The 18,702-nt window shown below is 45.0% G+C and overlaps 1 protein-coding gene across 4 annotated transcripts in view; it reads right to left on the bottom strand.

Moving 5' to 3' along the window:
- Positions 1–10,160, bottom strand: part of ZFR (zinc finger RNA binding protein) — a 53,807-nt gene extending 43,647 nt beyond the window's left edge. Inside the window, exons 1-2 of one of the 4 annotated variants that reach the window (XM_089496880.1) lie at positions 9,862–10,160; positions 9,677–9,776 (exon numbers count right to left, since the gene is read on the bottom strand). In XM_089496880.1, coding sequence (XP_089353006.1) covers positions 9,677–9,776; positions 9,862–9,898 — 137 coding nt within the window. In that variant the 5' untranslated portion in view covers positions 9,899–10,160. The remainder of the gene's footprint in view (positions 1–9,676; positions 9,777–9,861) is intronic. The other 3 variants (XM_089496856.1, XM_089496874.1, XM_089496865.1) reach the window with 3 other exon arrangements.
- Positions 10,161–18,702: the final 8,542 nt, after the last annotated feature.

Here is an 18,702-nt window from a genome sequence, read left to right as displayed (position 1 = left end):
CTTTGTTAACTGAGATATACCTGTAATGAGAAGTTACAACATTACTGAGCTTACCACTAACCTATAGTGTTGCACTAAAAATTTCCTTTAGTTCTTAGATCAGTGGTTCTCAACCTTTGGGCCTCCAGATGTTTTGGACTTCAATTCCCAGAAGTCCTAGTTAGTATGCTCATTGTTCAGGAATTCTGGGAGTTGAAGTATCAAAAATCTAGAGGACCAAAGGTTGAGAACCACTGTCTTAGATGTCCTTCACTCACAGAAATCCAAGGTAGAACAGAAAATGACATGGTATATCATCTGTCAACAAATATAGAAAACAAGCAGTGGCTCACAGATTGGAAATGCTCATTATACATTCCAGTACTCAAGAAAGGGGACATCAGGGATTTTGCAGTAACCACAGGACCACTGCATTGATTTCCCATGCAAGCAAAGCAAAAAAAAATTAACAACAAAGACTTTTACCATATATCGAGTGAGAAATGCCAATGTCCATCCTGGGTTGAGGAAAGGGAGACACACTAGGGATCTTACTACACACATACTTTGGATAATGGAATGCAACAAAGAATTTCAAAAGAAAATCAGCCTGTGCAAATCCTTTCCACAATTTACCAAAGGGTCAAGCAAGGACACATACCATCTCCCTATTTATTCAACACATATGTAGCAAATATCATATGCAGAAAAGGCAAGAGAAGTGAAAATTGGAGTTAGGAGTGTTAACAACCTAAGATATGCAGATGACACAATACTAAACTAGCAGAAAATAACAAAGACCTAGAATAATATTGAAGAGGGTCAAGAAGGAAAATGTAGTGCTGATGTTGAACATTAAGAAAACTAAAATAATGACCACAGAAAATTTATAAGAATTTATCCTGGATAATGGGAAAAAAATGAAATCATAAAATCATAGAATTGGAAGAGACCCCATGGGCCATCCAGTCCAACCTCCTACCATGCAGGAATCCAGAATCAAAGCACCCCCAACACATGGACCTCCAACCTCTGTTTAAAGATCTCCAAAGGAGACTCTCTGTACAAAAGTTCCTCCTTATGATGAGGTGGAATCTCTTTTCCTGTAGTTTGAATCTACTGTTCCATGTCCTAGTCTGTGGAGCAACAGAAAATAAGCGTTGTCCATCTTCAATATGACATCCCTTCAAATATTTACAGGGCTATTATATCACCTCTTAATCTTTTCTCCACGCTAAATTTACCCAGCTCCCTAAATAGGGCATGGTTTCCAGACCCTTCACTATTTTGGTTGCCCCCCTCTGGACACGCTCCACCTTCTCAACATCCCTTCTGAATTCTGGTGCCGAGCTGGACACAATATTCTATATGAGGTCAGACCAAGGAAGAATAGCCTGGTACTATTACTTCCCTCAATCTGAATATTATACTTCCACTGATGCAGCTGAGAATCACATTGGCTTTTTAGCTGCCTCATCACACTGCTGACTCATGTTCAACTTTTGGTCTACTAGGACTCCTAGATCCCTTTCATAGGTACTATTGTCAACCCATCCTATATCTGCGCATTTCATTTTTTCTGCCCAAGTGTTGAACTTCATATTTCTCTCTGTTCAAATGCATTTTGTTAGTTTTGGCATTCTATTTCATTAAGGCCATTTTGAATTTTCATCCTGTCCTCTGGGGTATTAGCTATTCCTCCTAATTTGGTGTCATCTGCAAATCTGATAAGCATGACCTCTATTTTTTTGTTGGTCATTGATAAAGATGTTGAATAGCACTGGGCCTAGGACAGAACCCTGTGGCACCCACTGGTCACTTCTCTCCAGGATGAAGAGGAGCCATTGGTGAGCATCCTTTGCGTTCAGTCAGTCAACCAAGTACAAATCCACCTAACAGTTGCACTGTCTAGCACATTTCACCAGCTTGTTTGCAAGAATATCATAGGGGACCTTGTCGAAGGCCTAACTGAAATCCAGATATGCAACATCCACAGCATTTCTTTCATCTATGGAACTTGATATACTCAGGTTTGATGTTGAATAACCCATTTGTTTTTCTTGGCCATCAACAGTATCCTCAGCATTCTCCAGCACCACATCTCGAATGAGTTGATTTTCTTTATATCTAGTAAAAGGAGATTCCTAAATATAAAGGAGTTACCATACCTTGCATCAAACAATATTCAGAACAGAGAATGCAGTAAACAAATGAGAAGGAGGCTCGGTTTGGGAAGGGCAGCTATGAAAGAATTGGATAAAATCCTAAAGAGCAAAAATGTAATTCTGAACACTAAAGTGAGAATCGTCAAACCCATCATATTCCCCATCACCATGTACTATGTGAAAGCTGGACAGTGAAGATGACAGATAGGAAGAAAATGGTGTTGGAGAAGAGTGCTGAGGATATCATGGATGGCCATGAAGACAAACAAATGGGTTCTTGAACATATCAAGCCTGAATTTTCCTTGGAAGCCAGGATGACTAAATTGAAGCTATTTTATTTGACCACATCATGATAAGGTACAAATTATTCAAAAAGACAATAAGGTAGAAGACAGCAGAAAGAGAGGGAGACCACATGCCAGATGGATGGACTCAATCAAAGAGGCCACACGCCTTAGGCTGCAGGACCTGAGCATCTTGGAGATGTCTCATCCACAGGGTCGCCAGGAGTTGAGGTTGACTCAAGGGCAGTTAACAACAACAATTCTGGATGCACCTCCTCAAATCTGCCAGGAGAAAGACATTTAGCCTAGCCTATGCAAAAGCCAAGCTAATTTTAGTGGGGAATGGTTTAGTGGATCACTCAGATATTTTGGCAGATTAAAGAGAGGGAGCAAAATGCATATACTTTATAATCTGTTCAATAAATAGCTTGCTGTATCAGAAATTCAGGACTGCAATTAAATACCTTTAAGGCATTGTAGCGAGGTACTCTGTGCTCTATTATAACCCAATTTCAGAAATAAGGGGACTGAAAACCCCGTGTTTGCAACAATAGAGGATCTTTTGTTTCTAGGAGGTAGGGGTCATTTCCCCAATCAAAGACAATGTAAATTCTGATGTCTGTTTAAAATCACCTTTAGCAAAAAGCAAACTTAAAAATTTCAGTTTTTACAAACATTAGTCTCAGTTAATTTTTGACATTTTAGTGGAAACTGGGACAAAAAGAAGTCTTTGCCTTATTAGGGCTCGAAATAACAACTGAGGCAACACAGTAAAATGGTATAAATCTAAAGCCAATTGTACTAGCTTGTTGACTTTAGTGCAATGGAAACACAGTAAACCATTGAGAATCTTATCAGCCAGGAAAGCATTAATGTGCACTTGGAGAGACCAAGTCCCTGCTGGAATATAACTCCAAGATACTGAAAGAGACTTGTTCTAAATAGTTTCCATCCATATATCCTTTATAAACTTAATACAATTTACTTAACATTAGTACCTGAGTTTTGCTATAATTTACAGAGAACTGTTCATTTTGGCAGCAATGACTAAATTGCCTTATCTACGTACTCTTACCCGAGCACGAGATATTAGAATAGCATCATCGGCATAAAGGAGGATTAAGATCTTATTCTGTCCCACTGTAACTGGGAAATATCTGTCACCCTTTTATAACTCTACAATTTCATTTTTTTTAAAAGATTAAAAGTAAGTGGAGCAAGTAAGCAGCTTTGCATAATGGGTTATGCTTAGGCAGACATGCACAGAATTGAACTGTACTTTGTGTGAAAATATCAAAAATACCCAACTTAGTAAGACTCACATCTGCTCCCATATGTTCCATATGGCTTGGAGTTGAATTCCCAATTTGGAATTCAACTCCCAGACCAATAAAAAGCCCCTAAACTTTAACCTGCTAGTAACTTCTGTGTCAATTTATCTGCTCTCACAGGCAGAAAGAGCCAAACAAGATGATTAGAAACTATGCAGTAGTAGCATGCTTGCTCCTTAGTAAGAAGTGAGAATTCTAAGAAATTCTGGCTTATTGTTTAGATGCAAACTAGCCCTACATTTGAGAAGCACTTTTCATGTGCAATTCTGTAGCTTCCAGCCTATGTGTTTTTTTTAAAAAGGAGTAATTACAAAATAAATCAACAACAAAGTTAAAAATAGCAACCATCAGGTCTACAAAACTGAAAAGAGCTAACAAAACGTACGGTGCATTTATGTACCTGCTTAGTCAACTGTCAATGCAGATACATAGTCATAAGTAGCTAATTTTTTGTTAGCTTCCTTTCTCTTTTTCTCTGCGCAACTGATACCATCCTTTAAAAAAAAGCATTGGTCACTAATGGGCCTCTGCTTCAAGACATCTTGTTTATAACACTTTGTTTCTTATAAAATGTCTGTGTGCCATGAAATATTCAAATGTTTACTACAAATAAGCAACTGCTTCAAGGGAAAGAAATACTGTCTCAATTGTTAAAAGCCTACAGATGGAACAATTTCACTTTACATCTGACCAAACATTTGCTAATAAAACACAGTAGCAGCATTGTATTTCCACATTAATTTGGAGTAAGAAAAACTACCAGATGTTTTCAACCTACAGCAATGTTCAAGTTCATGATTTAGGTCTGAGAAATACTAGTTTTACAAAGTATCAGGGCATCTAGTAAATTAAAATGTAAAGCAACAATTAGCCATATTATCCACTTGTCTCTATTTTGAGAAGATTTTAAAGCTGTTATCAAGAAAAATACAAAAGATCTTACTGTATATACTCGCCTATAAGTCCAAAAATTTATGCCCAAAAATTGACCCCAAAATCCTAGGTCGACTTATTTACGGGTCAGTATGGTAATGTGATAGCAGCTGTTTCAGATTTCCCCATGCGGTGGGATGAACAGCTTCTTTCTAATTAAAAATAATAATAAGTTTCTCTCTTGAGAGAAACAGAAAGAGTCCTGGGTGACTGATTGCTCTTAAACGAAACAGAGTCCCTTTTCTGCCCGTGCCACTGCTGTCTCAGGAGTGAAGGCTGAAACGATGGCTGAAATGCTGAAGCAAAAAGCCTCAATTGGAGTCCCTCTTCCTTTGAGCACACGTAAACACCCCCCCAAAACAGTTTCATTTATATATCGCTTTATACTGAACTTACAGTGCCTAAGCGGTTTACAACTGTAAGCTAATTGCCCCCAACAATCTGGATACTCATTTTAGCGACCTTGGAAGGATGCTAGGCTGAGCTGAGCTTGAGCCCTTTTGCTGGTATTGAACTTGCAACATTATGGTTTTGAGTGAGTGGCTGCATTACAGGCATTTAACCACTGCGCCAGCAGGACTCCACATTTTACCCTTGATTTATCCATGGGTCATGGCAAAAGTCATAATTTTGGCCCCAACACCTGCCCTCAACTTACACATGAGGTTGACTTATAGTCAAGTATATATGGTACTTTGAATAATTTTGCCAATCAAGAACCTGACCTTACCAAGAAAGATTTCCCTTCAAACATGTTCACAGATGCTGCCTTCCTTTCACTGTTCATAGTCTTTGGTGTTTCTGCTCCAACAGCATAACACATTTCTTGGTTTTATGTTTAGAATAAGTAATTTTATATTACATAAGATTATTTAAATACAGTCTGTTTCTACCTAATGACAACATATATTACATACAATTTGAATTATTAATTTTCACACTGTTGTTCTTTCAGTGCCTGTGGCAAATATTTCCACTGAGATGCCTTACTAGGCTACTATCTCCTTTTTAAGTGCCATTTTGAGGCTTATATATTGTTTTATGTATGGTGCTACCCAATTTTATTTCCTCTTGAGGCACAATTTGAATCAAGAATTTAAAGACTAAGATATTTTTACTATTATTTTTTTTCTCTTTTCAAAAAGATGCACACTTCTTCTGCTTGATACTGTCAAAATACAACTGATGAAGTCTTCCAGAATCACAAGTGGAAAATGTAAATGAAGACCAAAGAATTTGATTATGTAAAAATAAATGCAACTTCAGCTATCTAATGAATACCTATGAGCTGAAAATAGAAATTAATGGATATGGGTAATGAAGAGGCAAATAATTTCATTTTAAGAATTATAAATCTTCCATAGATGCACCAAATGTGAATGTACTGTGCCTATATTCAATTGAGAGTTAATATAAATTTATCTTTAAACCAAGAAATAGACACTTGGTGTTCCTCTCATGAATGAAATGCGGAGGAAAACCACTCACCAGTATTTGTTATATTTTTAACATGCTCTAAGGTATCAGATACTGTCTGATCTTGGAAGCTAAACAATGTCAGCTCTGGTTTGCACTTGCATGGGAGACACCAATGAATACTGAAAGCAACTAGTGAAACCACCTTAGAATGCCTTAGGAAACACTATGAAATTTATGGGGTTGCCATAGGTTGACAGGCGACTTGAAGGCACATTTACACACTCACAACTATCCCAGGAAAATGAGGAAATTTTCAGTAAGGAAGCTGTACTGATGAAAGCTACATAACAAAGCTACATCTCCCTTAGTCACCTTCAGGGAAGAAACAATGTATTCATCTGGGCTTTGATCTAAAAATAAGTTAAGTTTATGAAAAGAAAGTTTCCTCTCAACAATCATTGGAGAGAACTGCCTCCAGCTGGCAGAAATTAATTTCCATCTCTCTGCTGTCTGGTGGGTCTCATGTACATTGTCCAGGGCCCCTCCAAAACTTCCAGCACGTTTTCCAGCAGGCATGGGTGGGACAAAGGGATGAGAAACCGCTTAAATTAACTGATTTTATGATCCAAGCTCTATGTTATACTAAATCACCAAACATTATATAGTCCTTAAGGATGCTCAGCCAGTAACAAATTAAATCTTAGAGAAATCAGAACAAACATTACTTCTGGAATGGAATAGCGGATGTAAAATAATTTCCAGGAGGGGTAGCTATGTTAGCCTGTCACAGCATTATGGACTATGGCACCTTTAATAAAACTTGGAAGCCCCTAAAATGCCACTAAGGGGGAAATCTACATTGTAGAGATAATGCAGCCTGACACCACTCTGGCTATCCAGTTTGACACCATTTTAACTGCCACGGCTCAATGGTATGGAATTCTGGGAACTGTAGTTTTGCAAAGCCTTCTCTGTCAGAGAGCTCTGGTGGCACAACAAACTACAATCCCCAGAATTCCACACCACTGAGCCATGGCCGTTAAAGTAGTGTCAAAGCGCAGCATGGATGAATTCAGGGATTTGTAGTTTTGGGAGGCACCAGCAAACTTTATCAAAGAAGGCTAAAGACTTTTCCCAAACTACAAATCCCAGGATGCCACAGGATGGAGACATCACACTTAAAAGTGGTGTCAAACTCCATTATTTCTACAGCATAGATGCACCCTTACTTCTTGTTTATGGAGGCGTACTCAAGAGTAGCTGTGTTGGCCATGTAGCAAAGTATACAACAACCTCCAAAATCCACAAAATAGAGACACCTTTATTTAGCCAACCAAAATGTATTTTGTTCATTTTGGTTGACTGAATAAAGGTATCACTGTTTTCTGGATTTTGGAGGTTACTGCACTTGTTGTTTATGTGAACGACAGGATTAAAGCTGACAAACTTGTGCAGGTTTACTTGGAAGCAAATCCCACTGAACTCTCTGAGGCTTGTAATTGGGGTGGAACTGAGGAGAAAAGAGGAGCAAGAATGCAAAAATTAACATTCAGAGGGGCGGACCCAAGACTTGGCCTGGAGGGCACATTTTAAGGTTCCCAAGGAGGCTTGAGCCTGACTCCACCAGCTCATGACAACATGAGAATGGCACTGACATCTAAACATTCCCACAAACATAGAGGGCATCCACACTGTAAAAATGATGCAGTTTGACACCACTTTAAACTGCCATGGTTCCATTCTACAGAATCATTATATCTGCAGTGAAGATGCACTGATAGGCACAAGCATTAAGGGCAGGATAAAGGGGAGGAGGGGGGATAGAGGAGAGGGTGGTGTGCTGGTCTGAGCACTGGGCCATGACCCAGGGGACCAGGGTTCGAATCTTGGCTCTAGCATAAGAATCCACTGGGTGACCTTGGACAAGCCACATACTCTCAGCTTCAGAGGATAGCCATGGCAAACCCCCTCTGGAGAAGCTTGCCAAGAAAACCCCATAGGTTCGCCTTAGGGTTGCCCTAAGCCAGAAATGACTTGAAGGCACATGGCAACAACAAGGCAACAGTACTCTGGCAAACAAGGCTTAGAAGACTTTTGTAAAATCATTTTGGATTTCATAGTTCCGGATAAGGGAAGACTCCGGTGCCACAACAAACAGCAATTCCCAGAATTCCACAGCCTTGAGCCACGGGTCCAAAACACACTGCAGAAATAATCCGATTTCAGATCGCTTTAACTGTCCTGGCTCAGTGCTAAGCAACCCTGGGAATTTATTGTGGCATCAGAGCTCTCTGACAGAAGACTCAATGCCTCACAAAACTACAGTTCCCAGAATCCCATGGCATTCAACCAGGACAGTTAAAGCAGTCTCAAACCCAGTTATTTCTGCAGTGTGTTTTGGGCCTTAGTCTAGCACAGCAAGAACAGCATTATGGACTACGACTGTGGCATCTTTTAATAAAACACAAAGGCGGGTTACAGACCACCATAAGGGATGTCCTTAGGACATCCCATTTTGAAAAAGGGGCGTCTCTTCCAGATGCCCCTTACCCTGTTACGGACAGAGTCTGTAACAAATGGTGGCGGCCGTTCTACACGGCCGCCACCATTTTGATGTAACGGACGCTCTGCGTCCGCATGTTGCAGCCCAGAAGTGACGCTGCGAGTGCGCGCTTTGGCACTTGCGGCATCTCTTCTGGGTTGCTGGAAGGAGCGCAATTTTTGCTCTCCTTCTTTGCAGCGTGGAGAAGTCGCGTGGTTTGGCTGCTGCGACTCCTCTGTGCTGCAACTGGCAGCGGCCTGAGACCTCCCCTTTTGGGCGGTCTGTAACGGGCCAAAGTCCCTAAAATGCCACTAAAGGGGAAGCTACACTCTGGAAATAACTCCGGCTGCATCCGCATTGCAGAAACAAGCCAGGCTGACACCATTTTAACTTCCATGGCTCAATGCTATGGAATCGTGGGAACTGTGGTTCTGTGAGACAGTGAGTTCTCATGCCAAATAAGATACAATTCCCAGGATTCCCTTGCACTGAGCCAGGGAGGGCAGCTGAAGTGGTTTCAAAGTGGATCATCTCTGCATCATGCTTTGGACCTTTATCTGAAATAGCTCAGTGCTATGGCATCCTGGGAACTGTGGTTCTGTGAGGCATGGAGCCTTCTCTGCCAGAGCCCTGCTGCCACAATAAATGACAAGATCTGCGCGGCCATCAAAGTGGTGCCAAACCAGATGACTGTGTAAACTCAGCTAGAAGCCAACCTCACGCATAAATCAAGGGCAGGTTTCGGGGCAAAGTTATGGCTCTTAATGTAACCGTTGGATAAATTGGGGGCAAATCCTAGGGACACGCAAGAGCCTCTGAGTCGGTGGTTCCCCAAACGGTGCTCCAGAAGCCTGAGCCAGGATGGCCAGTAGCCTGGGATCCTGGGAGCTGAAGCCCCAAATCCCTTACAGAGCGCAGTCTCAATGCTTCCAGGGAGGCTGGCCCTGGAGCGCCCCCTCGTGTTACCCTCCAGCCCTTCCTCTCCCCGACCGAGCCCCGGAGCCTCCTTCGCCCTTCTTCACCTGTACTGCGCTGCTGCTGCGGCGGCGGCGGCCCCGGTGTGGGTGAATCCGAAGTAGTTGCCGGTGGCCATTTTGGCATCTTCCCCCAGCCGGCTGGGCACTGAGGAGAGAACAACGGGGCCTGGTCAGAGACGCGGCCTTCCCCCCCAAACCCCCCGCCGGCCAAACAGCCAGCCTCCCCTCACCATAGGTGAACGAGACGACCGGGCATATGGGAATCATGGGGCCGGCTGGTCTCAAATGGCGGCGGCGGCAGCGGAAAGGCCTTCCTCCCTCGGTCGCTCCCCCTTCGCTTCACGCGCGGCTGATGCTGTTGCTCCGTCTGCCGCCGAGTCGCCTCTCCTCCTCCTCCTCAGCCTCCTGTTCTCTTCTCCGCAGCTTCTCGGTGGGAAGGCAGGCCTGGACTTGGCGCAGGCGCACTGGTGACACAACGGATGCTGGGAAATGGAGTCCTCCAGCGAGGCTGCCCTCCTGAGCCTCCTCTTCTTTTCTGCACAGCTCCTAGTCTTGGCGCAAGCGCAGTAGTGACGGAAAGGCTGCTGGGAAATGGAGTCAACCAGGGACTCGCCTCTCTTCAGACTCTTTATTCTTCACGGCTCCAGCGACCAAGTGGAAAGGAAGGCGTCGGCTTGGCGCATGCGCACGAGGGACAGAAGGGCTGCTGGGAAATGGAGTTTTCCGTCCCTCTTCAAAGCTACAGTAGGAAGGGAGGCCTCGTCTTGGCGCAAGCGTGACAGACGGGCTGCTGGGAAATTGAATCTAGCGAGGCAGCTCGCCTCCTGCGTCAAAGGAGAAAGCGGTCCGGAAGTGGGCCACTGCGCATGCGTACAGGGTTTGCAGAGGCTGCCGGGAAATGTAGTTTTTTATTTTATTTTTTATTTATTTAGGTATTTATATCCCGCCCTTCAGCCCTAATGGCTATCAGGGCGGCTTACATTTATTATTATTTTTAACCAGACAGTTCCCTGCCCGCAGGCTTACAATCTAAAAGACACGACACAAAAGGAGAAGGGAATGGTGAGGGGGCAGGGGATCAGGTCCAGCATTCTTCTCTCCCTCTGAGGCCTGGACCAAGGCAGATGGACCGGAGGGAGGGCTCTGCTTCTTTCAGGCAGGCCTGGTGGAGCTTGCCTGCCTCTCTCCCCTTCAAGATGGTGGCTGAAGGGAGGGCTGGTCCTCTTTTTCCACACTGAAGAGGTTCCCCCCTCCCTTTCTCTCTTTAAAAATGTGTGTGTGTGAACAGAAAGCTGTGAATGTAGGATATCTTGATTTTAGTAAGGCCTTCGACAAAGTCCTCCACGACATTCTGGCAAACAAGTCTCATAGGACACTGAAATCAGGCTTTTATCCTGATATGAGGAGCACACACACCGCAGACCCCAACACCAGGCAGAAGGCTGTAGAGCTGACTAATTAGGGTTGCCATAACTGTCTACCTCCAAACCGGGACAAATGTAAAAAATGTAGGGCAAATGTAGGACAAAATTTAGCCCCAAACGTAGGGCATATTTTGTAAATCGAGGACATGAACAACTAGAAAACAAAAAATAAATAAATTAAAAAGGCATTAATATAAACGCATGCTTCTTGGGCATGCTCAAAATGGAGGACATTTTGACATTCTTCCTGGATAGAAGTTTGGGATGTAGCTTTGTGTGGAGGACTAGGACTCTGGAGACCAGGGTTTGATTCCCTGCCTATAGGTGATCTCAAGCTCAAGCAAGTCACACTCTCTCAGCCTCCTCAGCAGAAACCCATGGCAAAACTCCTCTGAACAAACCTTGCCAAGCAAACTCCAAGATAGATTTGCTTTAGGGTCTCCATAAGGTGGAAAACAACTTGAAAATAAACAATAACAAAGAATAACGGAGTACTGTACCTTTAAGTGCAGTGGAGTAGCCATAGCCTAATAAATTTCCATATTAAGCTGCAATGCTAACTATGATTATGGGGGGAGCACTTGAAGGAGTTGCTTCTGAATAGACATACAGCGTGCCTTGAGCATACGCGCTCAAGCAGTGGGGCGCGCGTGAGGCGGCACATCCCATTCAATTGAATGGGCGCGCGTGCCCATTGCGCCCTGCGCGCCGCCGTGCATGAGCCCCATTGTTTCCAATGGGGCTTGAGCATAGGCGGAAATCGCCTTACACGGAGGGATCCGGACCGGATCCCCGCGTAAGGCGAGGACCCGCTGTACTTAACACACAAACTCTTTCTAATTCAGCATTCTAAAAAATTAAGAAGGGAAATGTGTGGCCTCCAGATAGCATTAGAGTGCAGCCCCTCAACCCTCAGCCCTTATCAGCAAATCCAATGGTGGGGAACAATGGGAACTACGTGAAGTCAAAATGTTGGGAATAAACTCCTCTAGAACATTCCCACATAGCCCAAAAAACCCACAAAAAAAAAAACAAGGGGAACTACCATCCGGCATGCACTTCTACTGCAGTGGTTTCCCCAAACTGTGCTCTTTAAGGGATTTTGGACTTCAGCTCTCAGAGTCCCAGACTGTTGGCCAACATGGCTGACGCTGCTGGGAGCCAAAGTCCAAAATCTTTTAAAGGCCACAATTTGGGGACCACTGCTCTAGTGGTTCACAAGCTGTTGTTTAATACAATCCAGCAACCCCAAGTCATTCCCATTGAAGTTGATGACGAAATCGTGGGGAAGAAGGGCTGCGTGCTCCTACTACTATAGAGGCAACAAACCATTCTGAGAGAGACCTCTTCTCCCATGCCACTCTATAGCAATAGCAAGTACATTTGTCCCTCCATATTGCTAGGGTTAGGGGCACAGGAACCCCCTGAATATGGAAAAACCTCAAATAACAAAGACACCATGTTTTTACCTGAGATGACACCTCTCTAGGAATCTCTAGGTCCTCCAGTTCAACTCTATGGTCAACATCTGACAGACACTGACCATAGAACTGCACTGGAGGAGCTACAAAGGCCTAGTAGAGTATTTTCTCTAGGAATCTCTAGGTCTTTCAGTGCAACTTTTAGTTAAAGTTGACCATAGGGTTGCACTGGAGGACCTAGATATTCCTAGAAAGAACATATTAATCAAATCTGTGAATAATCAAAGCTGCAAATATCAAAGCCACAAATATGGGTGGATGAGTGTACATTTCTATATTGCTTTTCAGTGCTCTTAAGCACTCCTTAAGCAGTTTACAATGTGTAAGCTAATTGCCCCCAACAAGCTGGATACTCATTTTAGCAGCCTATGAAAGGATATCAGGCTGAGTCAACCCTGGAGCCCTGCCTGGGATCAAACTCACAACTTTGTGGCTGTGAATGGCTGCAGGACTGGCATTTAACCACTGCACCACCAAGGCTCTTGGTGCCCTCTACATGGGCATGCTGGCTCAAACCCACTTGATCCCCAAGCTGGCCATTTCAGACCTGTTGCACATCCCAATAAATCAATTCTATTTTCCAGGAAAGCTGCCTCTGCAAGTAGCAACACCTGCTGGATTTGTCAGAGCAGGATACAAGCCTCAGTTCTCTATCACCCAGGTGCAGATACAAGGGGAACAAAATTAGTGCATTGCCCCACCCAGTAAGAATTACAAATTTATAGCATTAAATAAAAAAAGAGGGCAAGAAAAGTGACCAAGGGATGGGAATACATCAAATGCAAGAATTCAAGTTGTGAACTATTTTCATTGTCTCATTCTTTGCCATCCTAGAAATGTAGTGACTAAAGGTAAATTTCATGCTGAAGACATGATTCTTATTTGGGGGCAATGCCCTTACACAGATGTACCCCACTATACCCTGCCTTCACTACTCCCGCTACACAAAAGATAGTAATTCATCCTTGCTGACCAACATCAGAGCTTGTGTTCTGGCTTCGACATATGTTGTGTTTGGCTATGCTGTATGTTTTTCCAGGGAGTCTGCTCACACCAGTCACTTTGAGATCAAGGAAATCTGTACTTTATTCTTGAACATAATAATAGCAACTAAAAAGGGATATAAAATAATGGTGAGAAGAGTGGCAGGATGAGGTTAAAAAAAAGAAGATGAAAAGACAAGGTTGCTCAGATTGGAGGGGGACGGGAGTTAAATTTGGGGAGGAAAAAGCCAGAGAGAAGTCATCAGCTATGGACAATTAATCAATTGATAATCATGTTGAGACAATTGTATTTTGGCCACATAATGAGAAGACACAGATCACTAGAAAAAAACAATACAGTGCATCCTTGGTATACGCGGGGGATCCGTTCTGGACCCCCCGCGTATACCAAAATCCGCGTATGCTCAAGTCCCATTGTCTCCAATGGCGGCGCGCGTGCACGCGTGCCGCCATTGGGGACAACTTCCCTCCCTCCCTCCCTCCCCTCTCCTCCCCCCAACTCTTTCCTTCCCTCCCTCCCTCCCTCCCTCCTTACTTACCTTTTCGCCGCCGGTGCCGCGTCGCTGCTGCTGCTGCCGCCGCCTCAGCCAGAGCTGGGGGTAAGGCTGGGTGGGGGTTTTGGAGGCCAAGAAGCCTCCAGCCTGCCACCCGGCTCTTGTTCGGCGGCGGCGGCGGCAGCAGCACAGCACCAGTGCCAGAGGCCTCTCCGGCCCCCACTCCGCCTCCGCCGCCAGCACTTCTGTGCAAGGGCCGGGTGGTGGGCTGGAGGCCTCTTGGCCTCCAGTCCGCCACTCGGCCCCTGCATCGAGGTACAGGCGCCGGCGGCGGAGAGGGGGCCGAAGAGGCCTCTGGCGCTCGGCCTCCTCCTCCTCCTCTCCACGGCGCGGCCACCGCTGCCAGGAGAAAGGCCGGGTGCTGTTCCTGGAGGACCAGCGCCAGAGGCCCCCTCTCCGCCGCCATCGCAATGGAGAGGAAGGAAAGAGTTGGGGGGAGGAGAGGGGAGGGAGGGAGGGAAGTTGTCCCCAATGGCGGCGTGCATGCACGCGCGCCGCCATTGGGGACAACTTCTGGATTTGCCATGCGCGTATGCTCAAATCCGCGCATGGCAAATCCGCATATAAGGAGGACCGACTGTAATGCTAGGAAAGGTAGATCATAGATGATAAAATCATAGAGTTGGAGAGAGGAAGACCACAGACCAGATGGGTAGACTCAATCAGGGGGATTATGGACAAGGGCTTGCAGGGTCTGGGAAGGGCAATGGAGAATATTTCTCATCCACCGGGTCTCATCCGTGGGGTCGCCATAATAATAATAATAATAATAATAATAATAATAATAATAATAATATGTTTTATTTATAGACTGCTATTCCGTAATGATCATAGCGGTGTACAATAAAAATTGCAATACAAAATTAGCTCCTACCCACCCCCTCACTCCCTCCAGGCTGGACGATGAAAGTTGGCCACGGAGGGAGGGCTCTGTCTCTTCAGGGTAGTCCCAATGGTGTTGGACCTGCCCTCTCACTCCCTCCACGGTGGACGATGACAGTTGGCCGTGGAGGGAGGGCTCTGTCCCTTCAGGGCAGTCCCGATGGTGTTGGACCCGCCCTCTCTCTCCCTCCAGGCTGGACGATGACAGTTGGCCGGGGAGGGAGGGCTCTGTCCCTTCAGGGCAGTCCCGATGGTGTTGGACCCGCCCTCTCACTCCCTCCAGGCTGGACGATGACAGTTGGCCGTGGAGGGAGGGCTCTGTCCCTTCAGGGCAGTCCCGATGGTGTTGGACCCGGCCTCTCACTCCCTCCAGGATGGACAATGGCAGTTGGCCATGGAGGGAGGGCTCTGTCCCTTCAGGGCAGTCCCGATGGTGTTGGACCCGCCCTCTCTCTCCCTCCAGGCTGGACGATGACAGTTGGCCGTGGAGGGAGGGCTCTGTCCCTTCAGGGCAGTCCCGATGGTGTTGGACCGCCCTCTCACTCCCTCCAGGCTGGACAATGACAGTTGGCCGTGGAGGGAGGGCTCTGTCCCTTCAGGGCAGTCCCAATGGTGTTGGACCGCCCTCTCACTCCCTCCAGGCTGGACGATGACAGTTGGCCGTGGAGGGATGGCTCTGTCCCTTCCGGGCAGTCCCGATGGTGTTGGACCCGCCCTCTCACTCCCTCCAGGCTGGACGATGACAGTTGGCCGTGGAGGGAGGGCTCTGTCCCTTCAGGGCAGTCCCGATGGTGTTGGACCCGCCCTCTCACTCCCTCCAGGCTGGACGATGACAGTTGGCCGTGGAGGGAGGGTTCTGTCCCTTCCGGGCAGTCCCGATGGTGTTGGACCCGCCCTCTCACTCCCTCCAGGCTGGACGATGACAGTTGGCCGTGGAGGGAGGGCTCTGTCCCTTCAGGGCAGTCCCGATAGTGTTGGACCCGCCCTCTCTCTCCCTCCAGGCTGGACGATGACAGTTGGCCGTGGAGGGAGGGCTCTGTCCCTTCAGGGCAGTCCCGATGGTGCTGGACCCGCCCTCTCACTCCCTCCAGGCTGGACGATGGCAGTTGGCCGTGGAGGGAGGGCTCTGTCCCTTCGGGGCAGTCCCGATGGTGTTGGACCCGCCCTCTCTCTCCCTCCAGGCTGGACGATGACAGTTGGCCGTGGAGGGAGGGCTCTGTCCCTTCAGGGCAGTCCCGATGGTGTTGGACCCGCCCTCTCACTCCCTCCAGGCTGGACGATGACAGTTGGCCGTGGAGGGAGGGCTCTGTCCCTTCAGGGCAGTCCCGATGGTGTTGGAACCGCCCTCTGACTCCCTCCAGGCTGGACGATGACAGTTGGCCGTGGAGGGAGGGCTCTGTCCCTTCAGGGCAGTCCCGATGGTGTTGGACCCGCCCTCTCACTCCCTCCAGGCTGGACGATGACAGTTGGCCGTGGAGGGAGGGCTCTGTCCCTTCACACTCGGCCCTTAGAGCAGGGACAAGGATGAGTAAGAAATGCAATGCATGTCTGACAACATGGAATGTTCCATCTCTAGGAACTATGCAGAAAGAGTAAGCAAGAAGCAATGTATGTACTACATCAGCGTGCTGCTGATGCTCCAGGATGGGGTGAAACATAGGTCTAACTAAAAAACTGCTCTATCTGGGACTAACTATTGTAACATTTCATTTCCTCAGTCCTGGGTAAGTCTTTGGTTAACAGTCAGCCTGTTCAGGATAGCAATCAGTTCTTGCCAGATTGAAGTAAGGTGGAGACCAAGCCACACTATTTGTACTATGAGACTGGCAACAGTATGATGATGCTAACACCCATGATATCATTGGTGTTGAGTTACAGAACTTTCTTGCCATCCTATGAACATGTTAAGAGCTGCATTTTATTGGCCTTATCATTATACTTAAACAGCTGTGTGGATGAAATAGCTATTCAGATATTAGTTTAAAAATGAAAAAGTAGTACAGTCAGCCCTCCATATACACAGATCCTATATCCATGCATTCAACCATCCACAGCTTGAAAATATTCCAAAAATATATCAATTCCAAAAAGCAAACCTTGATTTTGCTATTTTAAAGGGCACCATTTTACTGTATATAAAGGTACTTGAGCATTCATGGATTTTGATATCCATCATTGGTCTGTGTGTGTGTCATGGAATCAAACTTCAGTGGATGCCAAGAGCCCACTGTATACGATCACTTTGTGACAGCTCTCTCTCTTTTTAATTGCTTGATCAGTACTGTATATACATGTGTAAGTCTAGAAATTTTAGTCAAAAAATGGACACCCCCCCCCCCCGAAAAAAACCCTGGATTGACTTCTCCACTGTTCAGTGTAAATCCTGTACTTTAAGTCTTATTTTAAAAAGGGAATCCATAGGCAAAAGGCAAGATTGTAATCTGTCCTGGAAGCACTGCCCCCCCCCACTCCTCTCTACTCTCTCATCCATCCAGCCTTTAGTTAAGCCTGCTGGAAATTATAAGTTCTTTGGCATTGCTTTCCTTTGCTTCATCCTTTACATCCCACCTTGAATCCCACTGTGGGAGAGAGGTAGAATATAAATCCTTGAAATAAAATAAAATGAATATCCTTTGTTACATGCCCCTAGGTTTTACACTCGACTTATCCATGGGTCATATCAAAATCCATAATTTTGGCCCCAAAAGCTGCCCTCGACTTATACATGAGGTTGACCTATAGTTGAGTATACATGGTACCATTTTTCAATATCTTACTGCACATCTCATGGGAGAGAAAGAAGTAACAGTAGGGTAGCTATAATCTTGGCAAGATTTTTGTTGTTGTTGTTGTTGTTGTTCATTCCAGTGAAGCTCATCCACCAAGGTAACCAAAGCAGTCTGTCCCATAACCAGACCTGAAGGCAAGCTAAAATCAATATAAATAACTTGCCCTATTGAGAAATCTTTGGAGCTGAGATGCCACCACATATTTTAACATCTTGAACATCAAGAATGGGATGAGTGGAGATTGGTAGGAAATTACCAAGTTGCTTAGGGATGACACTTTATCCAGTTTAATTAAGAACTTTTTAAATGATCTCTCCATAGCTTTTTAGGCAAGATGGAAGCATACCTTTTGCATTATAAAAAAGCCGTTATGCTCGATTTTGATGTTATTGTTTATCTACACCATTACCAGTTGCAATACAGTACTGAAGTGTATGGACTAGAGTTTCCATTGAGGTCAGCAGGCAAAGTACCAGTAACAGGGAGCTAGGAAGGACAGCAAATTATTTGGTTATTTGTTTTATATATTTTTTTTGCCTGTAGGGAGTCAGTATATATTTGTGAGGTTTATTGCACTGATATAAAGTAGATTTATGTAGTACACACTTAATTTTATTAACTAAAATACTGATATCCCATCCTACACTTAAAAGCATCAGGGAAGCATATAATATAAACAAATGGACCATTTAAAATAATTTAACGGTAAAATGTAATTGTAAAGAAACTAAAACTATAGTATTTTTTTTAAAATAATGACTATTTAAAATTAATTATAGTGATTTAAAACCATCCACATCAAATCAATTTCATCAAATCAAAGGATTTAGTAAAATTAATTATTTTCTTTGCCACCGGAATGATAGGAGCATTGATACCAATTCACTTCTAAGGAGCGGATATTCCATAACCCAAAAGTTATGGCAAAGAAGACTTT

The sequence above is a fragment of the Sceloporus occidentalis genome, unplaced genomic scaffold (genome assembly GCF_023333645.1).
Source record: "Sceloporus occidentalis isolate IW3139 unplaced genomic scaffold, rSceOcc1.0.p SCAF_1, whole genome shotgun sequence".
NCBI classification, from domain to species: domain Eukaryota; kingdom Metazoa; phylum Chordata; class Lepidosauria; order Squamata; family Phrynosomatidae; genus Sceloporus; species Sceloporus occidentalis.
This window is presented reverse-complemented; position numbering and strand designations above follow the sequence as displayed.